At 40.5% G+C, this 25,602-nt stretch overlaps 3 protein-coding genes across 4 annotated transcripts in view; 2 read left to right on the forward strand and 1 right to left on the reverse strand.

The window, feature by feature from the left end:
* Window positions 1-25,602, forward strand: part of LOC129720690 (uncharacterized) — a 257,772-nt gene that overhangs the window by 193,842 nt on the left and 38,328 nt on the right. The gene's annotated exons all lie outside the window — the stretch shown is intronic.
* Window positions 2,482-3,600, reverse strand: LOC129720694 (uncharacterized). The gene is made up of 2 exons (XM_055672266.1): window positions 2,942-3,600; window positions 2,482-2,616 (listed from the first exon to the last, which is right to left on the reverse strand). Exon 1 carries the CDS (start codon window positions 3,584-3,586, stop codon window positions 2,948-2,950), a length of 639 nt encoding a protein of 212 aa, XP_055528241.1. The 5' UTR covers window positions 3,587-3,600; the 3' UTR covers window positions 2,482-2,616; window positions 2,942-2,947.
* Window positions 17,157-25,602, forward strand: part of LOC129719575 (uncharacterized) — a 36,892-nt gene continuing 28,446 nt past the window's right edge. The window contains exons 1-3 of the mRNA XM_055670969.1: window positions 17,157-19,754; window positions 19,805-20,638; window positions 20,690-22,762. Coding sequence (XP_055526944.1) covers window positions 17,157-19,754; window positions 19,805-20,638; window positions 20,690-22,762 — 5,505 coding nt within the window. The remainder of the gene's footprint in view (window positions 19,755-19,804; window positions 20,639-20,689; window positions 22,763-25,602) is intronic.

Below are 25,602 nucleotides of genomic sequence, written 5' to 3' on the forward strand. Positions count from 1 at the left end.
CGATTTTCAATGTTTTCACCATTTCGACCTTGAATTAGAATCATTTTTACTTTTAGCCATTACTTGTGTTTTTCGAATCGATTTTTCGTTTTTCTTCTTAATTTATGATCATTTTCTCTATTTGTCGTTTCTGGTTTATAGAACAATTGTTTCGTCTGTCTTAGTATAATTTGTATTGTTTCTGAAAAAAAAAACGAACATCATTTTTCATTCGTAACGTGGAACACGCTCATTTTTTATGCAAGCCAGAAATAAATAAAATGGGTAGAAGTTACCCAGTTTGAGTAAATCGGACCCAATGAATGAAATAATTTTAAAACATTCAAAAACTTATATTTATTTCACACTGAAACCTTATAAATGTTTTAAAATCACTTCCGTGTCTTTTGTCTTAATGGCTTCATTGAATGGGGCACATGGGGATTACCAGTAAGAGCTCATTTATATATTTCCAAACCCTCTGCGATCCTGACGTTTGGCTGAAATTATTGTGGAATATATGTTGTTTGTAATATAATTCAATAAGAAATTGTTGTTTCTATAACAGATTAAATACTTACTGTTAGCCAATGAATAGGAGCGATGCCAACTGTTCTTCGGATGATAACTCAAAACTGAGGTGGTCATTACTAAAATCTGAGTAAATGTTACCCATCTTGATTACTCACTTTTTGACAATTTGCATAAGAATACCAAACTGAGTAGATCTCAATCAGATTAGAGTAAATAATAATGGTAAAAATAATTTTTTCAGTGCAAACTATGAATTGGTCCCATTTGTTAAACAACTATCTGGAATGTACAAATTGTACTCTCGCAATTCTTAACATCGGAAAAAACAAGTTACAAATAATTAATAATTATTAAATAGCTGCTGCTGCAAAAAAGTTGCATTCTTCTATCACGAAAAAAGCATTACGAGTGTCATCCAGCTGGATAAGCTGAACCATTAGGAATGTGTATAGAAGCGAGTGCAAAAGAAACCATTGCGATATCCCATCAATAGTCGCCGTGATGATCATTAATAAATGCATACTTGGTCATGCATAGCCATCGCAAACCGAGGCCACCCGGCAATACGAAGTATTGAAGCAGAAGTGCAACACTGAAAAAACCGGCCAGACCAGTTGAATGGACTGCGCGCAAATCTCGTGCATCGCCGGTTCTCCGATCGGAAGTCGGCAGGCCGATTTGTCTTGTAGCCAGCAGCCCTGGCGGTTCATGTCAGCCAGCCAAACTGGGACACAACGCCGAATCCCGGGTAACCTTTCTCTTTCCATGTGTAGAGTAGGTTTAATGTACATGCCCGGTTCCAGCTCACTAGCACTTGCACTTTCTGCAGCCTCACTAGGAGACTAGTGACAGTGTAAATCCTAAGCTATCCAATTTCACTATTGAACGACAGGAATTGCGGTTTAATGCTGCGGAATTCTAGCCGGTTGAGTAAAAGTTAAATACAACTGACACTCGGCAGCAGCAGCCACAGCATGCCACCTTCCCTAGTCGATGTGTGTCAGGAAAAGCTTTACAAATCGGTGTCAAATGTCGGTGAACTTGTGATAAAACAGGATTACACGAATAGCGTGGGATGGATTGTTTGCGTTCGCTAGCGAGGCTTGGCGGAGTAAAATGATTTGTACGGTGTAAAATCGGTTCACAGCAAATGTTTTTTTTAAGTTGATTAAGTGCGCTTGAGCTTAACATGACATTTTCGGAAATTTAGTACTATCATGAAAATCTAGAAGCATTAAATCCTCTAGAAACGCTTTAAAAGTTCCTGGAATGCATAGAATTCACAAAAAAATATTATGATATCTTTTTCCTAGCTAATATACATCCGTTTGAATTTACATTTTGGCCAGAATTTTGCACTGTTGCTGTTACTTTCGCAATGCGTCAAGAACTGGTAAATATTTTCCGAAACTGCGCCACTTCGCCGACAGTGTAAAGTTTCGGAGCCGTTCTCTGTTTGCCCTGCGTGCCAAAATGGTGCTTTCCATATAAAGCCAAACATTGCGCCAGTCACTAGCGAAGCCCAGAGTCCACAGCGTACCTTTGGGGCAGAAACCATTTACGTACTATTTTCCACACGTTGTGTTTCCACCCCTTGCGCCGGTTGGAGAAAGAGTGGGTGGCACATCCCCTAGGTTACTGTTGGCTCTAAACTACCATTAAATCTACACTGCATTCGATTCAGTGGATAGTTGCAGTGTAGCTATACTAGACTTTCATACGCAATCATTCTCTTAAACGGTCGTCTATTTTGCATACCTGTAGGTCCGAAATACGTCGAAAAAAAAACAGTTCTACCTCACTACCTGTTCGATTACCACTGCACACTTTCGAGCCCTCCAGCTAGGGACCCCGCACTCAGAACCGCGAGTTTAGCGCAAGACCTGCAATTCAATAACAATATAGCTGTATTTATCTGGCCGAGCCGCCGGCGCGGCATAGGATTCCGCCCTAGCATTAAATTGGGTGGCTGACAGTTGAAAAATTCATTGCAATCGAATTGTTATTCGGACCGGTTGTTGGTAGGGCTAGCGTTAGAAATTCGCTCGTGCGGAATTGTTGTTGTTCTGCCAGAAGGTGATTCGGTTCGACTTTCTCTCGCAACTGCAACGAATCGAGGCGAATTTGCATAATTAGGTTAAAACTATTCGCTAGTCTTTAGACTCCGTAGGTTTATCGATTTGTGGCGCATGATGTAACACGGAGTGAAATTTTCGGTGATATTTTTTTAAATTGTAAAAGGTAAATCATAGCATTATGAATGGTTCGGGTGTCCCACCTTTAAATGCCTAAACTATATATTTTAGATAAGATCGTTCTTTTATTAGCGCTTACGAAACGAAAGCTCAGCAACGGAACGGAATTGGAAATAATAATAGCAGTAATTTACTTCTCATGTTATAATCAAGATTTGAAACCAAATATGTACGATTGATCATTCGTCAGCTTCTGCTTTCGGTTCCTGGGCGGATTGATCTTCAACGTTTGGGAGAGCGTTTATTTGTTCCACTGAACTTTCCCCTTCCGGTTCCACCATCTTGAACGGATCCTTTGAAAGATCTCGAGTGCCTGAAACCGATAGAAGTTCTTCCATTGCCGCTTGCGGCTCAGGTTCGTTAGTTTCATCCTTTTTCGAACAGTTCCGATCGTTTGGTAGAGTGACATGTTTTCCCATTCGATTGATAATGTTGACCGTTGCTTGTAAAATCTGTCCAACGCCAAACATGGAAGTGAAGACGTCGTTGGTTCTTCCAGTGTCGTGGGTCGAATTTTCATCGGCAACATTAACACGGAGCTCATGGTGCGGATTTCGACTGGTTACCAAAGGATTCAGACGATACTTTCCTTGTTCGGTTCGATTTAGAAGACGGTACGATTCCAAAGTTTCCGTTGCTTTGCGTACTATCGATTCGAGAATTTCTGGTTGGTAGACTCGATTGGTCTTCAAGTAGCAATAAGCAAACAACTCGTCTGTGCCACAATCTTCTCTACGGTGGTTACCAACTGTGTGGACACGTTTCATGATGTACCGGTAGATTTTTTTCGGTACGATAACTTCCAAATTCTGTGACATTTTGCTGCTTATTGGTAACTTGTGACAATGTTCTCTGGTTGCTTCGATAATTGTATCAAGTTACGGGAAGCCCTCAAAAAAAGTTCTTCGATTATCAGTAGGGAACCTGTATATTAGAGAAATGACATGATACTTACGTTAAGGCAACCGTCAACATCAAAACGTATAACGGCAATGCAAAATTATACAGCTCGCCCGTTTTGATGTTAACAGTTGCCTTAACGGTGAGTGTCTTGTCATTTCTCTAATATACAGGTTTCCTAATTATCAGCGAACCAGATTTCATATCAATCACTCAACAATGCCACTCACTACACAAAGAATACCTACTTCATCTTCGAAGTAGGTAAATATACATATCTAAATTTTGCCAACTAGCTCTTGTGCATCACTTCTCGCTTGCTGGATTCAATTTTTGTAAGCCGTCCCTGATAAACACGGTCTGCGGTCGAAACAGCTATCCACCTTTCCACGAGCGGTAATGGCGGACGGATTAGACATTTAATGTAGGTTGTCAAACCATGGTTCATTGGATATTTTCATTGAACTAGTACTAGTCTGATAGATTAGACATATAATAATACTAGATTAGCGATGCTTTTTTTTGTCGCAGAATTAACTGACGCTGAATCTAATGTATTTTTAATTGTTAATGATTCAATGATGTTTTCAAATGACCGGATTCATAAAAGGGTAACGATCTAACATTTTCCATTTATTTAATCAGTACCGAACATATCAGTATTGAGTGCTGGCGGCACTGTTTCAACGATACCAGCCTGCTGAACACCACTTGATACTTGATACTTGATACTTGATGTCGTGGTTTGGAGCAGCCTAATACATTTTAAATACGCTAGAGCATCAATTGTGTTATGTCCAACACACATTCGATGTACAAGTTTCAATCCTAATTCCGCCCAGTATTGATGTGGTTCCGCGCTATTTAATTTCTCAAGTAACACGGCTAGTCCTTGATGTGTATAAGAAAAGGATTTATGACTTATTAATAATTTAAAAAGCGCAAGAGGTGGAGCCAATATAAAACATATATTTTATTTTGAATGATTTTTCACACAACTTTTATAAAAGAACTTTAAATCGAAATTATTATTTTTGATCTGCATTGTACTTGAAAAAAAAAATAGTTCACACCATATATTTCATCATATTTGCTGCCGTTAGCCGTCTAAAATATATTCTCAAAAATAAAGTCGGTCATAAACATGTTACAAAACAATTTTCACAACAATTTGTAATATACAGTCTGTGACTGTATATATATACACCTTCAACCTGAAATTCTGATATAAAACATCAATACAAGTGGATTAAAACTTAAGGTTCTTCCTGCGCTTTACTCATAACTTTTTTTACAACTTGATGTTGCAGGTGTTATTTGAATTTTGCGTGTATCTATGGACTTAGCAGCATATAATGTTCTTAAAATGATAGAAAATTCTACCGAGATAATAACAGAACGGAAATCAAATTTATAGTTAGCAGCCCGTTTCTTGATAGTGAACTTACAAGTACTGTATTGCCGGTACCCGGATAACTGTCCCATAATGGAAAACAACATGTTGAGAAACTAGAATTAGAATTCATCTTTTGAAATTGATCACTAGTCTCTCGAAATAGCTTGTATAATGATATTCACTATAACTAGCATCGAATACATTATGTTTCATTAGGGTGGTTTATATTCGACATAGGGTGGTTCATAATATTGTGTAAAAATGAGTATAAAATGAAAATCTTGGGTGATTTTTCGGTTTTCAAAAAGCCAAACTTCAATCGCTTTGCGCCACCTCATTATAAGTCCGATTGAGCTGAAATTTTGCACAGGGTGTTTTTTCGAGCAGGTGAACATTTTGTATAGGGTTTTTTTTTTTGAAATTCGAGATGACCATTTTGCCTGGCACCCTAGTGATCATATAGTCAATGAAGACTAAATGTCTGCATGCTAATTTTCATACGTGACTACTGGGAGTTATACTTCCAGAGGTGAAAAATGTTTGTTTAGTCTGTTTAGTGATGTTTAGTCTTGCTTTCAGCTCTGATTGGCCAAAATAGACTCTATATTTTTCAGTAGCACAAAAGCTGATTTTCCAGTCGATTGCTGCAAGAATGAAGGAAATCTCATTAAAAACTGACTGAGCTTTAAGCATTTAAGCAAGCATCCAATTTTCGTGACGCTCTCGATGTTTTCGGCTTTTAAATTTATACCTATATATATATATATATATATATATATATATATATATATATATATATATATATATATATATATATATATATATATATATATATATATATATATATATTGCTGTAAGACGTAATTCTATGTCAACAGTGGCTTTAGTGCGTGGAGGTATCAGTGCGAGAGAATGTAGAAGAAAGATAAAAGGAGAGACACTATTATTAGCGATATCACTTACCGTGCAACGCACAAAACAACAACATCGCACGCTAGCCAGGAGGGCTAACAACGGTCTCGATCAAAAGCACCAGATTAGTTGAGAGAATTCGTTATCGATATTGTTTTGGCACATTTAACATGTTGTAAGATAAGTACAACGATACCCCGTACCCCAGTGCTGAGTCGAGAGTATTTCCAGCTCGAGAAGATCCTCGACCTGATCGGGAATCGAACCCGACATCACGACCGTGTGGGAGTGCTAGCCGACCAACATCGCTAACCACAGAACCACATTTTCCCGACATTCTTGCCGATATTGTATATTTTCCTAGCAATTTTACCGAAATTAACTGCCGATACTACACACCTTGTTTTCTATGGAAAAAATGACATTCACATGGCAGCGGAATAAGTAGGTAAAAAAAGAGTAGCGACCAGGTATTCTTTTCTTGGTGACTATAAGTGACAAGGGCAAAGCCAGGAATCAATGAGCTGTGAAAGGACAGGGAGCAAAATTGGAAAAGAAGAACGTTTCTTCTTTTGATTATTATTAATATTATTATTATTTTATGACCGATGGAAAAAAGCATGAAATTTTCAACATTGAATTTTTTTTATGATGTTAAACTGCCCATGATCGCTGTAACATTTGCAAATTTGGATGTAAGCTTTTTTTCAATTATCGAAAATGAATTGTGCAAATATGCTTAGTTTATAATGGCCTACACACTCACAAAATATCATTCAAATGTCACAAATAGGATATCAATTTCATTTTTAAATAGATAAATTTTCGTGAAATGAAGCATGGAAAGTTGCTTATTTTAACAAGACCTATTTTCTCGAAAGATCAGTAAAATGGTCTTGGTAATCTAAAAAGAGAGTTTTACTGTTGATTCCTCTGAAACTCTGGTAGTAATCATGAGAACTCAATTTCCAGGGTCAACACCGATATCTGTTGAAATACAGGATTCGAATGAGGCAGATCATTTATGGTCAACAGAAGCCTATCCTATAGCACACGAAATCTTCACGTCTGCTAGAATTGAATGGGCTCTAAATTCTTTTCAACGATGCAAATCTGCTGAAAAGAACGGAATCTTTCAAAAACAAAAGATGCTCATATTCCTCAGTTGACTGAACACTTCCGAGCCAGCGTTGCCATAAGTCACATACCAGAAGCCTGGTGATAGGTTCAAGTTGTCTATATTCCAAAAGTGGGAAAAGAGATAAAACGACTCCCAAAGCCTTTAGTCTAGTCTAGTGTCGTCCATAGTGTCGTCTACACTAACCAGTACTTGAAAGAATCCTGGAAAATGATATATATCGTTTTGCATATAAAAATGCATACATTTTTCTTGTCAACGGCCAGGCCTACTGTGTAGCGTAGAGTGCCAATGAGATGCGTGAAATAAAAATTGACCTTCGAATATCGGTTAGCTCGATCGGACATCGGGAACACATGCCTCAAAGCGGTCAAAGTTTCAACTTTTTGACCGATGAAAATAATGCCGGGTAGTAGTTCATGAAATTGTCGATATTGAATTGTTTTTTCGATACGAAATGTGTTAATAGAAACGGATGAATCTTTGAGAACTGGTGCTAGCTCGAAAAATTTTTTTTACAAAAAACAATGTCAGAATCGGAATATTAGGCAACTTTAATGCACCTCGGATTTTTCTTCACTAAAAGTTAGTCTAGGGCCTAAGCTTCCAAATGAAAGTGGTTTTAAAATATTCTATCGGGGAAAACTTGAATAAAATGAGGTTGATTTTTTTTCAATTTTTCCATCAGTTTTGCCCGTACATGTAGACGCTAGATACATTGCAACATATATTCTCATACAAATTGAAACTACATTAATTTTACAACAGCTGTTCAGATTTAATTAATTATTGTTCGATTTGAAATGTACTATATTATTAATAAATTACAACAAGTGTTTTGGAATAACTCCACCTTTAACCTTTTTGACGAGCTTCAAACGTTTCTCAAATCCGTCGCAGGCGGCACGAACGACTTCCATGGGCATTTCGTCCCATATACGAAGGATTACGGTTTGGAATCAGGCCAATGTAGGTATCCTGTGCTCGTTTATCTACGACAACATGTGTGACCATACGAAGTAATCCAAGGGATTCAGGTCTGGTGAACTGGGAGGCCATTCATTTTTGGCCAAAAAGTCGGTCAAATTTTCCTGCCACCAGTTCTGAACCAGATTCGCTGTGTGAGAGGGTGCTCCGTCCTGTTGAAACACATAATGATCTTCTCCGTACATTCTATCTACGCTTGGCTTTACAACCTTCTCCAAAATTTACGTTTTGTAATAAATAGCGTTAATTTTAGCGTCTTTTACAATGAAAACAAGCGGTAGCTTCCCTTTCTTGCAAATACCACTGAAGCGGCACTTTGGAACTTTCTGTCACTGTTCGGGATATTCTGCTAAGAGTAGGCCCACAATCTGTCATTTTGGACATTGTGAGACTGTTGCAGAACAAATAATTTTTCATCCGAAAAGATGAATTCTTTTCCGGCGTGCCGCGATAGTAGGAGAGTAGTTCTTTCGTACCTTTTTGTCTTAAAAGATTTAAAAGATTGGCATCTCAGGTCTTGTTTCAGCACGTTGTGTATGGTTGATTTGGACACATTAAGATCAGCGGCCATTTTACGTGCGATTTTCGTCGAATTCGTTCTCTTACGATCTTAACCACTCGCTTAGTCCTAGCTGAACGTGGCCGACCGGATCTCTTTCGGTCATCCAGTGAGGAAGTGTCACGGTATATTCTAATGGTCCGATAGACATAATCACGCTTTACTCCCAGGTTTTTCAAGCTTTTGAAAATATGGCCTGGGCGCTCACCTTCCAAAAACTTTTTTATCACTTCGGCACAAAAAATTGTTTCATCGTCGATAAACAATGGACACTCAATGAAAGGGAACAAACTGCATCTTTAATAGTCTGTGTGAACATGGTACAAAATTACACCAATACATATTTGTGCATATGTCTACCAATTTATCACAACAATGATATAAAAAAATTAATGAGAATACATTAGACACGGTGTAGTATGGTAACGATATAAACAATGTCTGTGCATGTGTGTTTGTGTGTGTGTGAGAGAGAGAGAGAGAGAGAAAGAGAAAGAGAAAGAGCAAGAGAGAGAGAGATAGAGAGGGGGAGAAACAGTACATTGTAGTATTCCACGTTATACCTTTTTTATATTATTTTCCACGTTACTAGTACTGTGGTAGGTGATAACGATGAATGCTGATTGCTGTTTCGGTTAAAGACGGTGTCATCAGCGATGGGCGAACATTTCAAGAGCCGTTCATATGAACCGGCCTATGAACATGAACCACGGTTTTTGAGCGTCCCAAAACTGATTGTTCGTTTGAAACCGAAGTTTACCAAAACATAGCGATTTTAAGAATTGGGACTTCGGCTTAGCAGTCATGCATCTCAGAATTTAGAACGAAGTTATTGTCATTCGTCCCAACGTTTCAGCACTTATTGGTGCCTTCATCAGGGGAAACTGTTCAAAGGAGTAATTTATTAATAACTTTGCATTTTACAAAACTTTTTCCCTCGACTTACAATGATGATTATCGGACTACGTCAGGTGGTTGCATTTAAAGTTCACTAGTCACTAATTTTAAAAAATTTTATCATTGGACAATCTAAACAAATTGAAACAACATGAAAAAACTAGCCTAAACATCGAAATACACATCAATGCTTACGTTTATAAGTTTGGTGGTGGGAGGAATTTATTTTCACTGTCGGAGTAGTGTGGCGGTTTCAACTTGTGTTTCTGTTCAGTTAACTGTTATACCATCTTCATTTAGGCTTTTAAGTTTGTGTAAGATCCCCGCGTATGCTGTGTTGAGGTTGTCCACATCAATACGGCGGTTCACTATGTGTGGTGTACAGTAGATGTGACACATTTCTAAAAATGGTAGTGAAGCTGTGTGTTTCGATCTATCTATTATGCATGTATTCTCTAAGTCGAATCTGTGTTCTGTGTCGATGCAATGCTCAATGAGAGCGGTTCTCTCTCTTAGCTCGGATAACTGGTAGTTTGTCTGTGTGTCCGCACTTAGTATCTGGTTGAGTTTGTTTACGTTCGATGCATGTCCGTAGAGTCTGGTTTTTAATCTACTACTGTCCTAAGGAACTTTACTCAGAGAGATTAGAGATAAGAGATAGAGGAGAGATTACTTTTAGAAAGTGTCTGAACTTTTATAGAAATTGACGAAATTGAATCTGAGATCTTACACTAAAAAATTATTTTGAAAACAAGAAGTGATTTTAAAAAAATCGGTCGGCATCATTTGTTGGCTTGTTTCAAATGGCTTTCGAATCCTCATGATATTGAGAATTCCCAGCCAGCATCGAAAGGTTTTGTAACCGTGCACTTTTTCAGGTCCTACTCGAATCAAACAATCACTGCACACATATATTTCAGTGTACCTATCGTCTCCATATATGGGCAAAATTGGTAAAAACATTGAAAAAAAATCAAACTCATTTTGTTCATGTTTTCCCCGATAGAATATTTTAAAACCACTTTCATTTGAAAGCTCAGACTCTGAACTAACTTTAGGTGAAGAAAAATCTGAGGTGCATTGAAGTTACATAATATTCCGATTCTGACACGGCGTGCGGTGAGTTACACTAATTCAATTTTAACAGAGCCAGTATAAAAATGATCAATTAGGGTACAAAATCAGCGCGTTGAATTGGTATCATGCTCTTAGTGATAAATTTTTAACATTGTAGTGTGTAGCTAGAAAAAAACACTAAAAAAAAGTTCAGAGTGAAAATGTCAAAATACTCAAACTTTCATAACTTTTTTGTTTTTCATTTTATCATCACTAAATTTTGACAGATAGTAGCACATATGTATTATCATCTTCAATGTGTGGAAAAATAGAATAGATTTTTAAAAAAGGTACTTTTTGAGATATTTAATATTTGTAAAATTTGGCACAAAAAAAGAATTCAACAAAGTACATATTTTTTCTAGAACCGCAATTTTATTACCTACAACTTTGCTGAAGACACCATTTCAATCAAACAAGCCTTTTTAACGTATATAAAATATTCTATTCATCAGTCACATTTATAGACAGGGCCTTTTGAAACAGCAGTCGTGAGTCCACTTGAAGAACTGATATTATAAAATGACCTCTTTATCAAAAAGGAACAACTAGGTAAAGTTCCAGCGAAATCAAGAATGATCGATCAGGATCGATTTGTAAAGTGGCGTGGACTTGCTCTATAAGTCATACAACAATAGTCCTAATTAATGGACGCAGCTGTGTTCTGGCTATACAGGAACGAAGTCACACACAGTTGAATGAATACCTCTTCGGGCGATTTTCAATTGCCGAAACTTGGCAGGGTACCTAACGAGACTGAGTAAAAAAGAGCAGTAGAGTATAGAAAGGCGTGTAGAGGGAGCAGGTATAAAAACAATCCGTCACTGACCATGGTGACGAACTAACCTTCCTTTCCGTTAAAGTCGTAAGAGATGCAGACGGTGGTTCTTTGTTCAACTTCACTAGCTCAGATCCATCACGGAGGAGCAACTACGAAATACCCGGTCGTTCAAACTCATGCCCAAGATTTGCTATTTTTTAAATTGTTGACATTATTGAGAGTTTTAACTTTGGAACATTTCTGATAATTTTAACACTCTGGACCACTTTACTTTGTTTGAAATTAATTAATGTTATTGACAATTTTGACCTACTATCAGTTTTGATATTCCTGTTATCTGTCTAATTTTTGATATTTTTGACATTTACGACAGTTCTGGTATTGTTGCATTTTTTTCCTACTCTTGACGTTTTTACCGATTTGTGACATTTCTGCTATTTTTGACATTTTTGACGTTCCTAGCAGACTCTAAATTTTTGACTTATTTCACCCATTCGTATTCGTTTCCCTTGTGAAAAAATCGTATGTTTCCTCGAACAGAAAGTGAAAAGACAGTACGAGTTCAAACCTTTGGCTTCAGTCAGTCAGTCTCATGTCAGAATATTAGCCATGTGAAAGAATAAAATACAGAAACAAAACTGTAATAAAAATCGAAAGAAAAGGTTTGAGTAACATGCTTCCCGCAAATTATGTCCGATTGCATTTATATAAAAACTGCGTTTCAAAGAAAAGTTTGATCTATTTTCTAAATGTTTATAATAATTATAGTTTGAAACCCGCAGTTGAGCTGTCCAGGGAAGCCATGCACCATCATTCGAGGAAAACCAAAACACTAACTAAGAACCTGGAACATTCAACAATTGAATGCAAATTATTTATGACAGCGTTGTTTTCCTATCACCCTCTGGGCATAAAACTATCGCCGGTTTGGCTGCGTAAGTTGTGGTCCCAATGGTCATCTACAGCCAACAAAGTTAGATTCAATTCCATGTTGCGACCCGGATGTTTGTATACAAATTGTGGTCACAACGTGTCAGTTGATTGTTTTCACATAATCGAATCAAGCAAGCCGTTGGTTAGAGTAGCTTCATTCCGGACGAAGGACATGTCGGCGTCGACAAAACAGTAAAATTAGCCAGAAGGTGTTCGGTTCGAAATAACCAACTAATCACTTCTCCGGAGGATAAACGTTCCTCAATCTAAATTTGAAGAAGACAGCGCAATTTCACCTAATGATCTCTATGAGGATGATTTCGAGGCAATCGTTCTCGAGCTGCCGATGGCCGAAAAAAAAACAACCCACCGAATTATTTCAAAATGTGCGAAATTGGCGGTAATCAACAGACCGTTCCACTAATTGACCCCCGGGGCGGTCTTCAGCGGCGTCTACTAATAGAAGCGGGAATTGGTTTGATTTGTTAGTTTTACACCGTTAGTGCATATTTCAATCGACTGCTGTCCGCTGGGCAGGGAAAGTTTTCCAAGAAGTGCTAAACTCGCTGTAGTGTTTATTCAAACAAATTAGCATCGTCTACTGCTCGCCATGTAGCCAACGGATGTGGGCCATTCCTCTGCAGGTGGTCATTTGGAATGTGGATTTTTTGTTTCAAATTGAAATGACTTAAAATTGAATCTTGGTATGAAAACTTTTTTTGGTAAACAATCGGAATGGGGCTTCATTTTTTGCCAACAAAAAAAGCGAATGTAAACGGTAACAACAGAGGTGAAATGAACAGTCAACTTAAGTCGAACTAACCTCCTTCCATGGTTTCATGCTGATTTGAAGCATTGCTGCGCAATTTCCACCTAATGACTGTTTCATGTTTCAACTGTTTAGATAGCAGTTTCGTGCAACTTTTTATTGCCAGCTCGGCTCTAGCGGCTCGATTCGATTATTACTTTGGCAACGGAACACGACTGTTGAATGAATGCGAAATTAATAATTAAATGATGTTTTTTTTTTCTCTACATTAACCAGTGTGCCTCCGCTGCCTGGTGTTTGGTGGTGAAGCAGGGCACGTGGGACGCGGCCAGAACTTATTGAACGAAACTTGGGAAAAACTTAGTCTGTGCTGCTACTTTTTGCACTCACTGCCTCTCACTCACTCTACGAGGCAACCAAAGCTACAGTTACGGCCACTCCGTGGGAATCCGGGCAGACACTTGACCAAAGTTATTACTGGTAATATTGTTCGCTGGTCCCCCTATCGTGGAATAAAGGCAGAAGCATCTTATTGCCTCGAGCCTCCAGGGGAGGAGAAAAAAATCTCACTTTCATCATACCTCACAGGCAGATGCCTGCTCTCGCGATGGCAGCCGTCTATGGTGCTTAAACGTGTTGAAAATGAAAATGTTTTTCCGACGAAATGGCAAGTGGTAGTATAAAACGGGGTTGTCTATTTTCAGCAACTTATTTCTTATCTGATTCTGCTAAAAAATAGAAAATTTAATTTTTGTAGTTCATTTCACCTTACTCTCTAAAACCTCTCGTAGGCTTGATTTTTGTTTGTGATACTGAAACAGGCGGAGCTTTTTCTCCCCCTTTCTGTTTCGACACTTTGTTCTATATGTTCCATATTAACATAAATTGTTTCACTGACCTTCTACCAAGCCCGTTACAGTACATTACCATTATATATTTGAAACCTTCCTTATCGCAGTCGTTATCGCTAAAAATAAATTACACGACTTTTAATTTTCTTTACCACGGAGAAATTTTGTGCACACAGTTATATTTTCCAGAAAAGTTATATGACTGTCCAAGACGTAAGCTGTTTAAGACGTGAACTAACTTTTTGTGGAGTTAAACATGACGTCCACAGTTATATGTCTCTATACACTCAAGTCCAGAATGTTACACGATTCCCAATTCTACCTCCCGATGTTAATGTTCTATTTTCAAACACATTTTTTCGCTTGATGAATTTCCCCCGAAATGACAGCAAAGAAAGCTTGCCGATGGCTAGCGGTATAAAGGTGGTATCGGGAGTGTAAAATTTAATTTACGACCACTCTGGTTGGCGGCCAGCATGTTCTGTGTCGAATGCAAGTTCAAGTTTACCCTCCTGGCTAATCGGTAGTGGACCGACACTTCTCGGTCGGTCACGCAAGATGGGAGTCTATGGGCGGCGACGACGGTGGTTTTTTTCCACTAGTGAAAGTATGTACCTATGCACACATGCAGTGAAAAATACAGCTTGAATCGGAGAGTCTGAAACCGAATGTCCATCGGTACGGGAAAAAATCCGTGGGTGGACGGAAGGCGTCGTTTGCGAATTGCCGCTGCACACGTAGGTGAAAGTGGAACAGGGAAAACTAAATTTATTGGTGGTGTCAATTTGAATAGATGTAATGGATGGAAGCAAGTAGAGGCGTTATTATATTAGGAAAGGAAAAATCCAGTTTGGTTCCGGGTGATAGGAAAAGGAAAATTTTATTGCTTTCTCACGAACTTGCACATGGGACCTCAAGTGAAAATGTATTACTAGTTTTAACGCAGCAATCGGAGCTGAACTGGCATCAATTTGAGTTGAATCGAAACCACAAATTACATGTTTCTTACGCTGGATTTTTTTTAAGGAGTACTACTTCTATCTGAAAGAATAGAGGCGCAAATTAAAAATCTAGCAATGCAACCATGGAAATAAATAACGTTTGTATTGAAAAAATAGACTTTGTTGAATGGTGATAAAAAAACTAAAATAGATAATTAGGCTTGATAAATTTCCCATGGAAGGCAATTATATTAGCTTACTTGCAGAAAAATCTACGCCCTTGCGAGCGGCCTTCCGACCAGAACATTCACCATGGCGGACAAAGACATGCGTGTAGGCATGTTTTTGAGTTCTTTCTTTTTTATTTATTAATTCCTCCTCAGTTCTCGCGACAAAAGGAGGAGTAAATCTTATGATTAGTAGATGATTTTGAAGTCGTTCTTATGGTTATGCTTAACGAAAAACTCTCGATGGGACGCATCTGGGGGACGTAGAGCGAGTTCTCATCTTATCTGATCCAACAATCGAACCGCGTCTTCACTCTTGTGGTATACCTTGATGAACGACGCAACTTCTAGCAGGCTCTTCGTACTATAAATTTTCCTGCTCACGGCCAGTCCAGAGCGATCGAGGACCGGATTTGACATCCCCATCTCGACGATTGCAGCCACAGCAGTATCTTCTTGGGGAACTTGGTGTGTAAAATGAACTTTATCTCGAAGCTCACATCCTCCGTGGGGAAAGTAAAATGCGAAGTGCCCTGCCAGTCGTTGCTATTTAGGAAACCGAATGTAACAAGCAGCTGATTTAGCTCTCCAAAACCGACTGATTAAAGGTGATCAAACACTTAGAAATACATTATTCGACCTATGTTCAGCCGCCAGCTGAATTAGATTAGTTATAAAAGCACTTATTTAGCCAAAAAAAGTTTCTTGGGAAGAATCAAGAAGCGTTAATTCAACCAGTTTGTTCAGTGTTTAGTTAATGTTGTCTAATAGCTATTTTTTAAATTGAAATAGGCCTTAACCAGCCAACAATCAAATAATGGCGTGGAGTATTTCACAAGTTTTTTTAAACCTTAATTTTTTGCTTGTTCAGCTGATGAATCAACCTGAGCGTTGTAGCAATCCGTTTCACCTGTATGCAGATTTTATTCAGCTATTTTGAAATTAATCAAAGAAATAGTTATCGGTTTCCGTTATACTCTACTAAATTTTTTGGAAATAAATATTGGAATTCAGTGCGCAAATATATATTTCGACTGTGACGTACAGTCTTCCTCAGTGCTTATGTTCAGTCCACATAAGCACTGAGGAAGACTGTACGTCACTGTCGCAACCGTATGTTGCGCCGCACCAACAAACCAACTACAGCGACCTTTACAACATTTACTTTGTCGATGCGAAGTACCCCCACCTGCCGTTGCGCTACTGACCGTGGCGAAACGTCAGCGAAACGGGACGGAGGAAGATCCTCTTGGCAGACGGAAAAGCGGAAACGTGTTCGCCAGTGAGCGTATATCAAGCTTATTAAACTAATTAAATAATCGAAGCTCCTGAATAAATAAATTAACTTACAAGTGCGTCAAAACTTACAACTAATAGTACGGTATTGTAAAAACTTAAATTACTAGTACGGTGCGAAAAATTGGTGCGGTAAATTTAGTACGGAAAGTTAAAACATATATAGTACGGAAAAAATAGGTTAGTAACACGTTATATATAAAACACTTATGCTATCACAGTAAAAATTAGTCCTAAAACTAAAACCATAGGTGCTGCAGACGCTATGTAGAAGAGAAACAAATTGCGCTGAACATCGAACGATTATAATAAGTTTCTACACATAAAAACTCAGGGTTCCGATCCGATTTCTAAACATTTAAAGGACACTAAAACGTAAGTTGCTTAACCTATCTGCAATATATACAAAACTATATACAATTAAAATTAAATTGAAAGCCATGCAAACATTACCTTATATTATACATCTATTATACAAACACAACTTAAAATTACATTTTGTATACATCAATTTCTTCTAATAGGAATTTTTTAACGTTAAAACGTTAAAACGTTGAACATTGAATCGTAAGTCGTAGTACGTAGTTAATAAACGTTATAAAATTGGAAATTAGTCCTTTCTTTTCGTTGCAATTCGCAACACTTTAAAAAATTCGTTTCATACGCGATCGGGGAGGCTTGAATTATGCCGCCGAAGGCAAAGCCGAATGTCAGTTGTGGTGTGTGCCAGAATCCGGACAACAACCGGATGGTTTGCTGCGACGATTTTGAATTATGGTTTCATTTCGAGTGTGTGGGCGTGAATGAGGATATCGAGGAGGAGGATTGGAGCTGTGCGGTGTGCGTGGCTAAACGAGCAGCTCAGAACCCATCGGTCATCATCTCAGATTCTGCACGGAATGAAACGGATCCAAAGTCGACAGGTGAACAGGAGCAAACTAAACAACTTGGCGAATTCCAGAAAAAGTTAGATTATATGCAGGCACAATTCGAGGAACAGCAGCGGGTGTATCAGAAGCTACTAGAAGAAAAGGATCGTGAACTGCAGTCCGTGGTTACAGAGCTCAGTACCAAGTTCCAGCGCCGTATGGAAGCCAGAGAGCAGGAAATACGAGACGAGTTCAGTATTCGCGCCGCTCTACCGGTAGCAAATTCGACGATGGTAGGAGGAATAAGTAACCGCTCATCGAATGAGGTTCAAAGAGTGATGGCGAATATGGAAAAGCAACTTGCGGAAATGTCGAAGAAACAGGATCAGCAGACGAGGACGTTAGAGGAGCGAATCCGGGCGATGGAAATCAACAGAAGTGAACCAAATCTACCCGTTTTCGAACCCAATGAACTAAGCCGGAATCAGCTGGCTGCGCGACACGCAGTGACAAAGGAGCTGCCTACATTCTCGGGCAATCCGGAAGAGTGGCCGCTCTTTATTTCGACGTACGAGAGCACCACTAGGATGTGTGGTTTCAGTGATGAGGAAAATTTACTTCGCCTTCAGCGCAGCTTGAAGGGGAGAGCTCTCGAGACCGTCCGAAGCAGGTTGCTGTATCCAGCGGGACTTGAAGGCGTTATCAAAACGTTGCGAACGTTGTACGGTCGGCCAGAAGTTATCGTCCACTCGCTAGTTTGCAAGATTCGGGAAATGCCAGCGCCGAAGACAGAGAAGTTAGGAACTCTGATCGATTTTGGTGTCGCAGTCCAGAACATGTGTGCAACGATCGTAGCCTGTGGATTGAACGAGCATCTTTACAACGTGGCACTTCTTCAAGAACTCGTCGAGAGACTGCCACCTATTGTAAAGCTGGACTGGGCCAAACATCGTCAAACATTGAGGGCGGTCACTTTGGAGGACTTCAGCAAATGGCTTGAAACGCTCGTGGAAGCAGCTTGTATAGTAACGATTCCGTCAACGGTCAGCGTGTATGCCGGCAAATCTGAGAGACGCGTACGGAAGGAGGAAGTTCACGTTCACCTCCAATCCGGTTCCAGTCAGGTAGCGACAGAGTCGTCGACCTCTACAGTGTTTCCCATAAATGGGTCGAAGTCAGCAGCGATGAAGCAATGTGTGGTGTGCCAAGGAGGGTGTAGCAGTGTGGGATTCTGTAGTAAATTCCAAAGATTGGATGTCGGGGCAAGATGGACAGCGCTAAAGCAGAACAAGTTGTGTCGAAAGTGCCTGGCGAAGCATTTCGGAGCGTGTGCGGTTAAGCAAGCTTGCGGGAGAAACGGCTGCCCGTATATGCATCACGAGCTACTACATGACGATACCCGATACCGGCGAGCGGAGAGTTCTTCAATCTCAGATATCCAGAACGCTGCAGAAACACCTGCCGAACAGTGCAACACTCACGTCAGCTACGCCAGCAAAGTTCTTTTCCGATACGTTCCAGTTATCCTTAATGGACGAGGCAAGTTCGTTCGCACTTTCGCATTCTTGGACGAAGGCTCGTCGGCGACGTTGATGGAACACAGTTTGTTGGACGAATTAAGTCTTGAAGGCGAGTCATTCCCCTTATGTCTCGGCTGGACGGGAGCTCATCAACGTCAGGAGATGAAATCCATAATGCTAGCGCTGGAGATTTCTGGAACGCGCGATAAGGAGATGTACCGGATGTCGAAAGTTCACACAGTGGAGAGCCTTTCTCTACCACGGCAGACATTGAGGATGGAGGAGCTAGCATCAGCCTATCGGCACTTGGAAGGCGTGCCAGCGGATTCCTATCGAAATGTTCAGCCACGAATACTCATCGGCATGGACAACTGCCGCTTGGGTCACGCGTTGGATAGCAGAGAAGGAGGAAAGAAAGAACCGATCGCCACCAGAACTCGTCTAGGGTGGATAGTGTTCGGACCATGCTCAAAGACATCTCATCCAACGACGAACTTCACTGCGCACCACAGCCTTCACGTGTGCCCATGCTGCGAGCGAAGCGACATAGATCTTCATAATATAGTGAAGGCGTATAAGTCTTTGGACAGCACCGGGGTAACGAGTCCCGTCAAAACGTTGTTATCGAAAGACGACGAGCGAGCGGAACAGTTACTGAAATCATTGACGCATGTGAAAGGAAAACGGATAGAAACCGGTCTGCTCTGGCGATGTGACGATGTTCGACTGCCTGACAGCAAACCAATGGCAATGAATCGACTAATCTGCTTGGAGAAGCGTATGCAGCGAGATCCTGTGTTGGCTGAGGCGGTGAAGGAGAAGATTCGGGACTACGAACGAGCCGGCTACATCGAAAAACTGACGGCAAGCCAACTAGCCGAGAAATCCGAACGGGTTTGGTATCTCCCAATTTTTCCGGTGGTCAACCCTAACAAACCAAACAGATGCGCTTAGTGTGGGACGCAGCCGCTAAAGTCTTGGGAGTCAGCCTGAATTCATTTCTACTGACAGGGCCGGATCAAGTAACCTCCTTGGTATCTGTGCTACAGCGCTTCCGAGAGTTTCGCGTTGCCATCACGGGCGATATTCGAGAAATGTTTCTCCAGATCTTGATGAACCGGCGCGATCAACAGTGTTTAAGGTTCCTATGGCGAAACGGTGAACAAAACCGCAACCCAGACGTTTACGTTACGAGAGTAATGACATTCGGAGCGACATGCTCGCCCAGCAGCGCGCAGTATGTTAAGAACTACAATGCGCAGCGGTTCCAAGATCAATTCCCGAGGGCAGCAGAGGTGATAATGAAGGAGCATTATGTCGACGACATGCTCTCAAGCGTAGAGACGGAAGAGGAAGCGATACAGTTGGCGAAAGATGTGCGACACGTTCATTCGGAAGCAGGTTTCGAGATCCGGAACTGGCTGTCGAATTCGAGTCGAGTGCTGCTGGAGTTGAAGGCGAGTCCCGGTGAGAAAAGTTTGAACCTTTCGAGCGAGATGGCGACGGAGAAAGTTCTCGGCTTATGGTGGTGTACAGCGACCGATACGTTCACCTCCAAGTTATCGCCGAGGATCAACGGTGAACTGCTGCGAGGTGACATCGTCCCAACGAAAAGGCAGATCCTCAGCACGCTTATGACGATCTACGATCCCCTGGGATTAATGGCGCATTTCCTAATGTTCCTGAAGATACTGCTGCAGGAAATTTGGCGGAGTGGTGTAGGCTGGGACGAGTCTGTCAAGAGCGAACAGCTAGTGAAATGGCAGACATGGTTACGGGTACTCCCGTAAGTGGAATCGGTCAGTGTGCCAAGGTGTTACCGACTGAAGACGAGCACGGGAGAGCGGAATACGATTCAGCTGCACGTGTTCGTGGATGCGTCGGAGAACGGCTTCGCTGCAGTCGCCTATGTGCGGTTCGAAGAAAATGGAAAAGTGGAATGCGCACTCGTCCGTGCAAAGACAAGAGTAGCCCCGTTGCGTTTTGTGTCGATTCCCAGACTAGAACTACAAGCCGCAGTCATTGGAGCCCGCCTAGCGAACGACGTTACGGAGACTCACAAGATGAGGCCCACGCAAAGGGTTTTCTGGACGGATTCACGCAACGTTCTCTGTTGGTTGAACTCCGATCACCGAAAGTACCATCAGTTCGTAGCGGTGCGGATCAGCGAGATGCTAGAGTTGACGGAGACGACGGAGTGGAACTGGGTTCCGACGAAGCTGAACGTCGCTGACGACGCCACGAAATGGCAGACGCTGCCGGATCTATCTCCTACCAGCCGCTGGTTCCGTGGCCTTGAGTTCCTGTGGGGACCGAAAGAAGGATGGCCTGTCGTTGTGTCTAAGTTCGAACACACTGCAGAGGAGGAACGGTCACATGTACTGCATCACTTCGTCGAACGCGCTCTATTCCGCTGGGAAAACTTCTCCAGATGGCAGCGACTCCTGCGGCTAGCAGCCTTTGTCCATCGATTTCCGTCGAATGTACGCCGGAAGCGGTCGAAAAATCCCCTCGTCACCGGACCCCTAACGCAAGAAGAACTAAAAAACGCGGAGTTATTCATCCTAAAGTCGGTGCAAGATGCTGAGTTCGCCGAAGAGAAAGCTTTGTTGCAGAAGCCGATGCCGGTACCGTGGAGGAACGCTTTACCGAAGCGTAGTCCGCTGTACAAGCTCAGTCCGTTCTTAACGGAAGATGGACTGCTACGAATGCAAGGTCGCATAGATGAATGCGCTCATGTCGAGGAATGTACGAAGCATCCGATACTACTTCCCAAGCGACATTCAGTCACGGATCTTATCATAGCAAGTGTCCACGAAAAGTTCTGCCACATGAATCACCAGACGAAGCTTAACGAAATCCGGCGTCGATTTCACGTTCCAGGACTGAGATCGGTCTACCGGCGTGTCCAAGGCCTTTGCCAGCTCTGCAAGATTCGCCGAGCGAAGCCAGAGCCCCCGAAGATGTCTGGTCTATCGTTCGGACGTTTACAACCCTTCTGTCGTCCTTTCTCCTATGTCGGCATCGATTATTTCGGACCAATGCACGTGGTTGTCGGCAGAAAGATCGAGAAACGATGGGGTGTACTAATAGCATGTCTCACTGTCCGAGCGGTACACCTCGAAGTCGCTCACAGTCTTAACACGGACTCGTGCATCCTGGCCATTCGAAATTTCATCGCCAGAAGAGGTACCCCAGTTCAGATAGTTAGCGATCGTGGGACCAACTTCATAGGAGCAAGTCGCGAGCTAAAAGAAGCCCTGCAGAAGGTGAACCAAGACAAGCTGATGAAACACTTTGTCACCGCTGATACGAAATGGACGTTTAACCCGCCCGCGTCGCCACACTTCGGCGGGGCCTGGGAACGTCTCGTTCAATCCGTGAAGAAAGCCCTGAAGCACCTCCAACTCACTCGCACACCCACTGACGAAATCCTTAGAAACACCCTGACAGAAGTCGAACTCATTGTTAACTCTCGGCCTCTGACTGAATTACCGCTAGACGATGAGCTTTTCCACGCGCTCGCCCCAAATCACTTCCTGATGGGGTCGTCAAACGGTTCTAAGCCCCCGATCGCGTACGACGATAGTAACTACGTACTGAAGCACACCTGGAAGACATCGCAGGTCTACGCCAATCGATTTTGGCGACGCTGGGTAGCCGAGTACCTGCCTACGCTCACCCGGAGGACGAAATGGTTCAGCCGAGCCAAACCGATTGCTGAAGGAGACATCGTTGTCATCGTAGACGAGACGTTGCCAAGGAACTGCTGGCCGAAAGGTCGGATAGTCCACGCGATCAGATCCAAGGACGGGCAAGTCCGTCGTGCACTGGTGCAGACGGCGACCGGAATTCTGGAGAGGCCAGCCGTGAAGATTGCGGTGTTGGATGTTGGCGCAAGCGTGAGTACTTTGGAGCAATAACCTCGAAGCACTGCGGGGGAGTGTCGCAACCGTATGTTGCGCCGCACCAACAAACCAACTACAGCGACCTTTACAACATTTACTTTGTCGATGCGAAGTACCCCCACCTGCCGTTGCGCTACTGACCGGGGCGAAACGTCAGCGAAACGGAACGGAGGAAGATCCTCTTGGCAGACGGAAAAGCGGAAACGTGTTCGCCAGTGAGCGTATATCAAGCTTATTAAACTAATTAAATAATCGAAACTCCTGAATAAATAAATTAACTTACAAGTGCGTCAAAACTTACAACTAATAGTACGGTATTGTAAAAACTTAAATTACTAGTACGGTGCGAAAAATTGGTGCGGTAAATTTAGTACGGAAAGTTAAAACATATATAGTACGGAAAAAATAGGTTAGTAACACGTTATATATAAAACACTTATGCTATCACAGTAAAAATTAGTCCTAAAACTAAAACCATAGGTGCTGCAGACGCTATGTAGAAGAGAAACAAATTGCGCTGAACATCGAACGATTATAATAAGTTTCTACACATAAAAACTCAGGGTTCCGATCCGATTTCTAAACATTTAAAGGACACTAAAACGTAAGTTGCTTAACCTATCTGCAATATATACAAAACTATATACAATTAAAATTAAATTGAAAGCCATGCAAACATTACCTTATATTATACATCTATTATACAAACACAACTTAAAATTACATTTTGTATACATCAATTTCTTCTAATAGGAATTTTTTAACGTTAAAACGTTAAAACGTTGAACATTGAATCGTAAGTCGTAGTACGTAGTTAATAAACGTTATAAAATTGGAAATTATTCCTTTCTTTTCGTTGCAATTCGCAACAGTCACAGTCGAAATATATATTTGCGGACTGAATTTCAATATTTATTTCCAAAAAATTTAGTAGAGTATAACGGAAACCGATAACTATTTCTTTGATTGATCTCAATCACTCTGCTAAGACGCTCGTTATAGATTTTCTATTTTGAAATTATTATCTGCTTTATTCAGCCCAATTGTTTGTTGGGTAGAATTCAACTGATAGAGTTGTAAATATTTCTCTGCTGTCTCATGGGTTACTATGATTTAAGCAATTCCACAAAAAAAAACGGGCAACCAATTTAATCGACCAGTTTTCATTTGGCTGAAACTTTGCATAGATGTTTCTATAGGCAAAAGATGCCATTTTTTGTAATTGGTTCAATTTTTTGGAACACGACTCATTTCTGAAAAGCTAATGAAAAATGCTTAAATGCTTGTTTTTAAATTGAATTTACTCTAATTTAAAAAATTACATATTTTTTAAAATTCCTCGATTTATAGAGTCAAGTATGCCCTTCAAAATGAGACTAAGACATATTTTTCACATTTGCCCCAAAAAGAATGACAAACAAATGAAAGACGCATATTTTTTGATGAAAAATATTAATATCTTTGAGTAAAATTGAGATATTTACGATGTCAGCATTGCAAATTGTTCTTCTTAAAAATCTCTAAATGTCGTTCAAAGACAGTTTTGAGATGATATTTAAAATAAAAAAGTTAGAGCGCAAAATGTGTTTTTTCAATATAAATCGGTTGTTTTTAAAGATAGAGAATTTTATTTACAAAGTCACTTAAAATTAATGGAGCTATAACATTGTAGAACAAGTTTTTCTTCTATCTATAAAGATAAAAAAGTTAGATACTTGATTGCATCGAAGATGTTAGTCACTCTAATTTTTGATAATTTTTCAATAAACGCTTAATCATATGTAACAACTTTGTAGAAGAAAGTTTTTCTCTAAAATGTTGCTACATAGCTCTAGACCCAAATTTCCCCCTAGATTTGGTTTCTGGACCAGTGTGCCATGGCATATGATGCACATACAACTGTACAACTTTTTCAAGTTTCATCATTCTCGCTTCTGCATTTACGAAGCTGGTCGTTTTTTTTCTCTAGGACAATGGAAATGACCAGCTTCGCGTAGAACCGAGAATAACGGAACTTGAAAAAGTTGTATTGTTGTATGTGTTTCATATGCATCTTCTCTCGAAATTTGATGATTTTTTCTTTCGATTCAATTCTTGGAAGACAGTTTACGATTATAGAACAGACAAAGTAGATAGTAGCTGCTGTGATAGCAGCAAATTCGGTTTTTGCTCAATGGTTGGGAGTAATTTTCATACAAATACTGTCCTTCTCAGGACAAACAAATCTACAATTAAAAAGTCAATGAATTTTCTCTTATGGTTATACATATAGAGGTAGGCATAGACCTGGGAGGGAGAAAACGATACGAAACTGTGTGAGTGTCGAAATGAACCAGAATGAGCTGGCATTGACTGTCAATTTGAACCAAGGAAAAAAAACGCATTTTTTTGCAATGAGTATTGTTATAACAGAACGGTATCTCGTTACTTGAAAATATATTCATCGCAAACAGTTTTTGTATTCATTGTCGTTTTACAAAATATTTTAGTTTGTTTTGACGTAAAATAATAAATTTCATTAGCTTTGAGTAATAATCATGCGCTTCTTTGGATTTAAGGCTTTGGTTACAATTTTGAACACACTTCATCACGCTCGAACTCAAAACTCTGAAGAAACTTTTATACAACGGCAAATTGAAAAAAACAACACAGACTCGCAAAATTAGTCTGTAAAACTTGCACATTCAGTATTTCTGATGTTTCTAAAAATTTCGTTTGAGTCATGCATGTGTTACAGCAAAAAGATAGTTACACGCTATCAGAAAACGACGCATGTTCGTGTTCTCTGTTTTGAGCGTAGTAATCGTTTCTCCCTCTCAGGTATAGACCAAATT

Source organism: Wyeomyia smithii, chromosome 2, assembly GCF_029784165.1.
Source record: "Wyeomyia smithii strain HCP4-BCI-WySm-NY-G18 chromosome 2, ASM2978416v1, whole genome shotgun sequence".
Lineage (NCBI taxonomy): Eukaryota > Metazoa > Arthropoda > Insecta > Diptera > Culicidae > Wyeomyia > Wyeomyia smithii.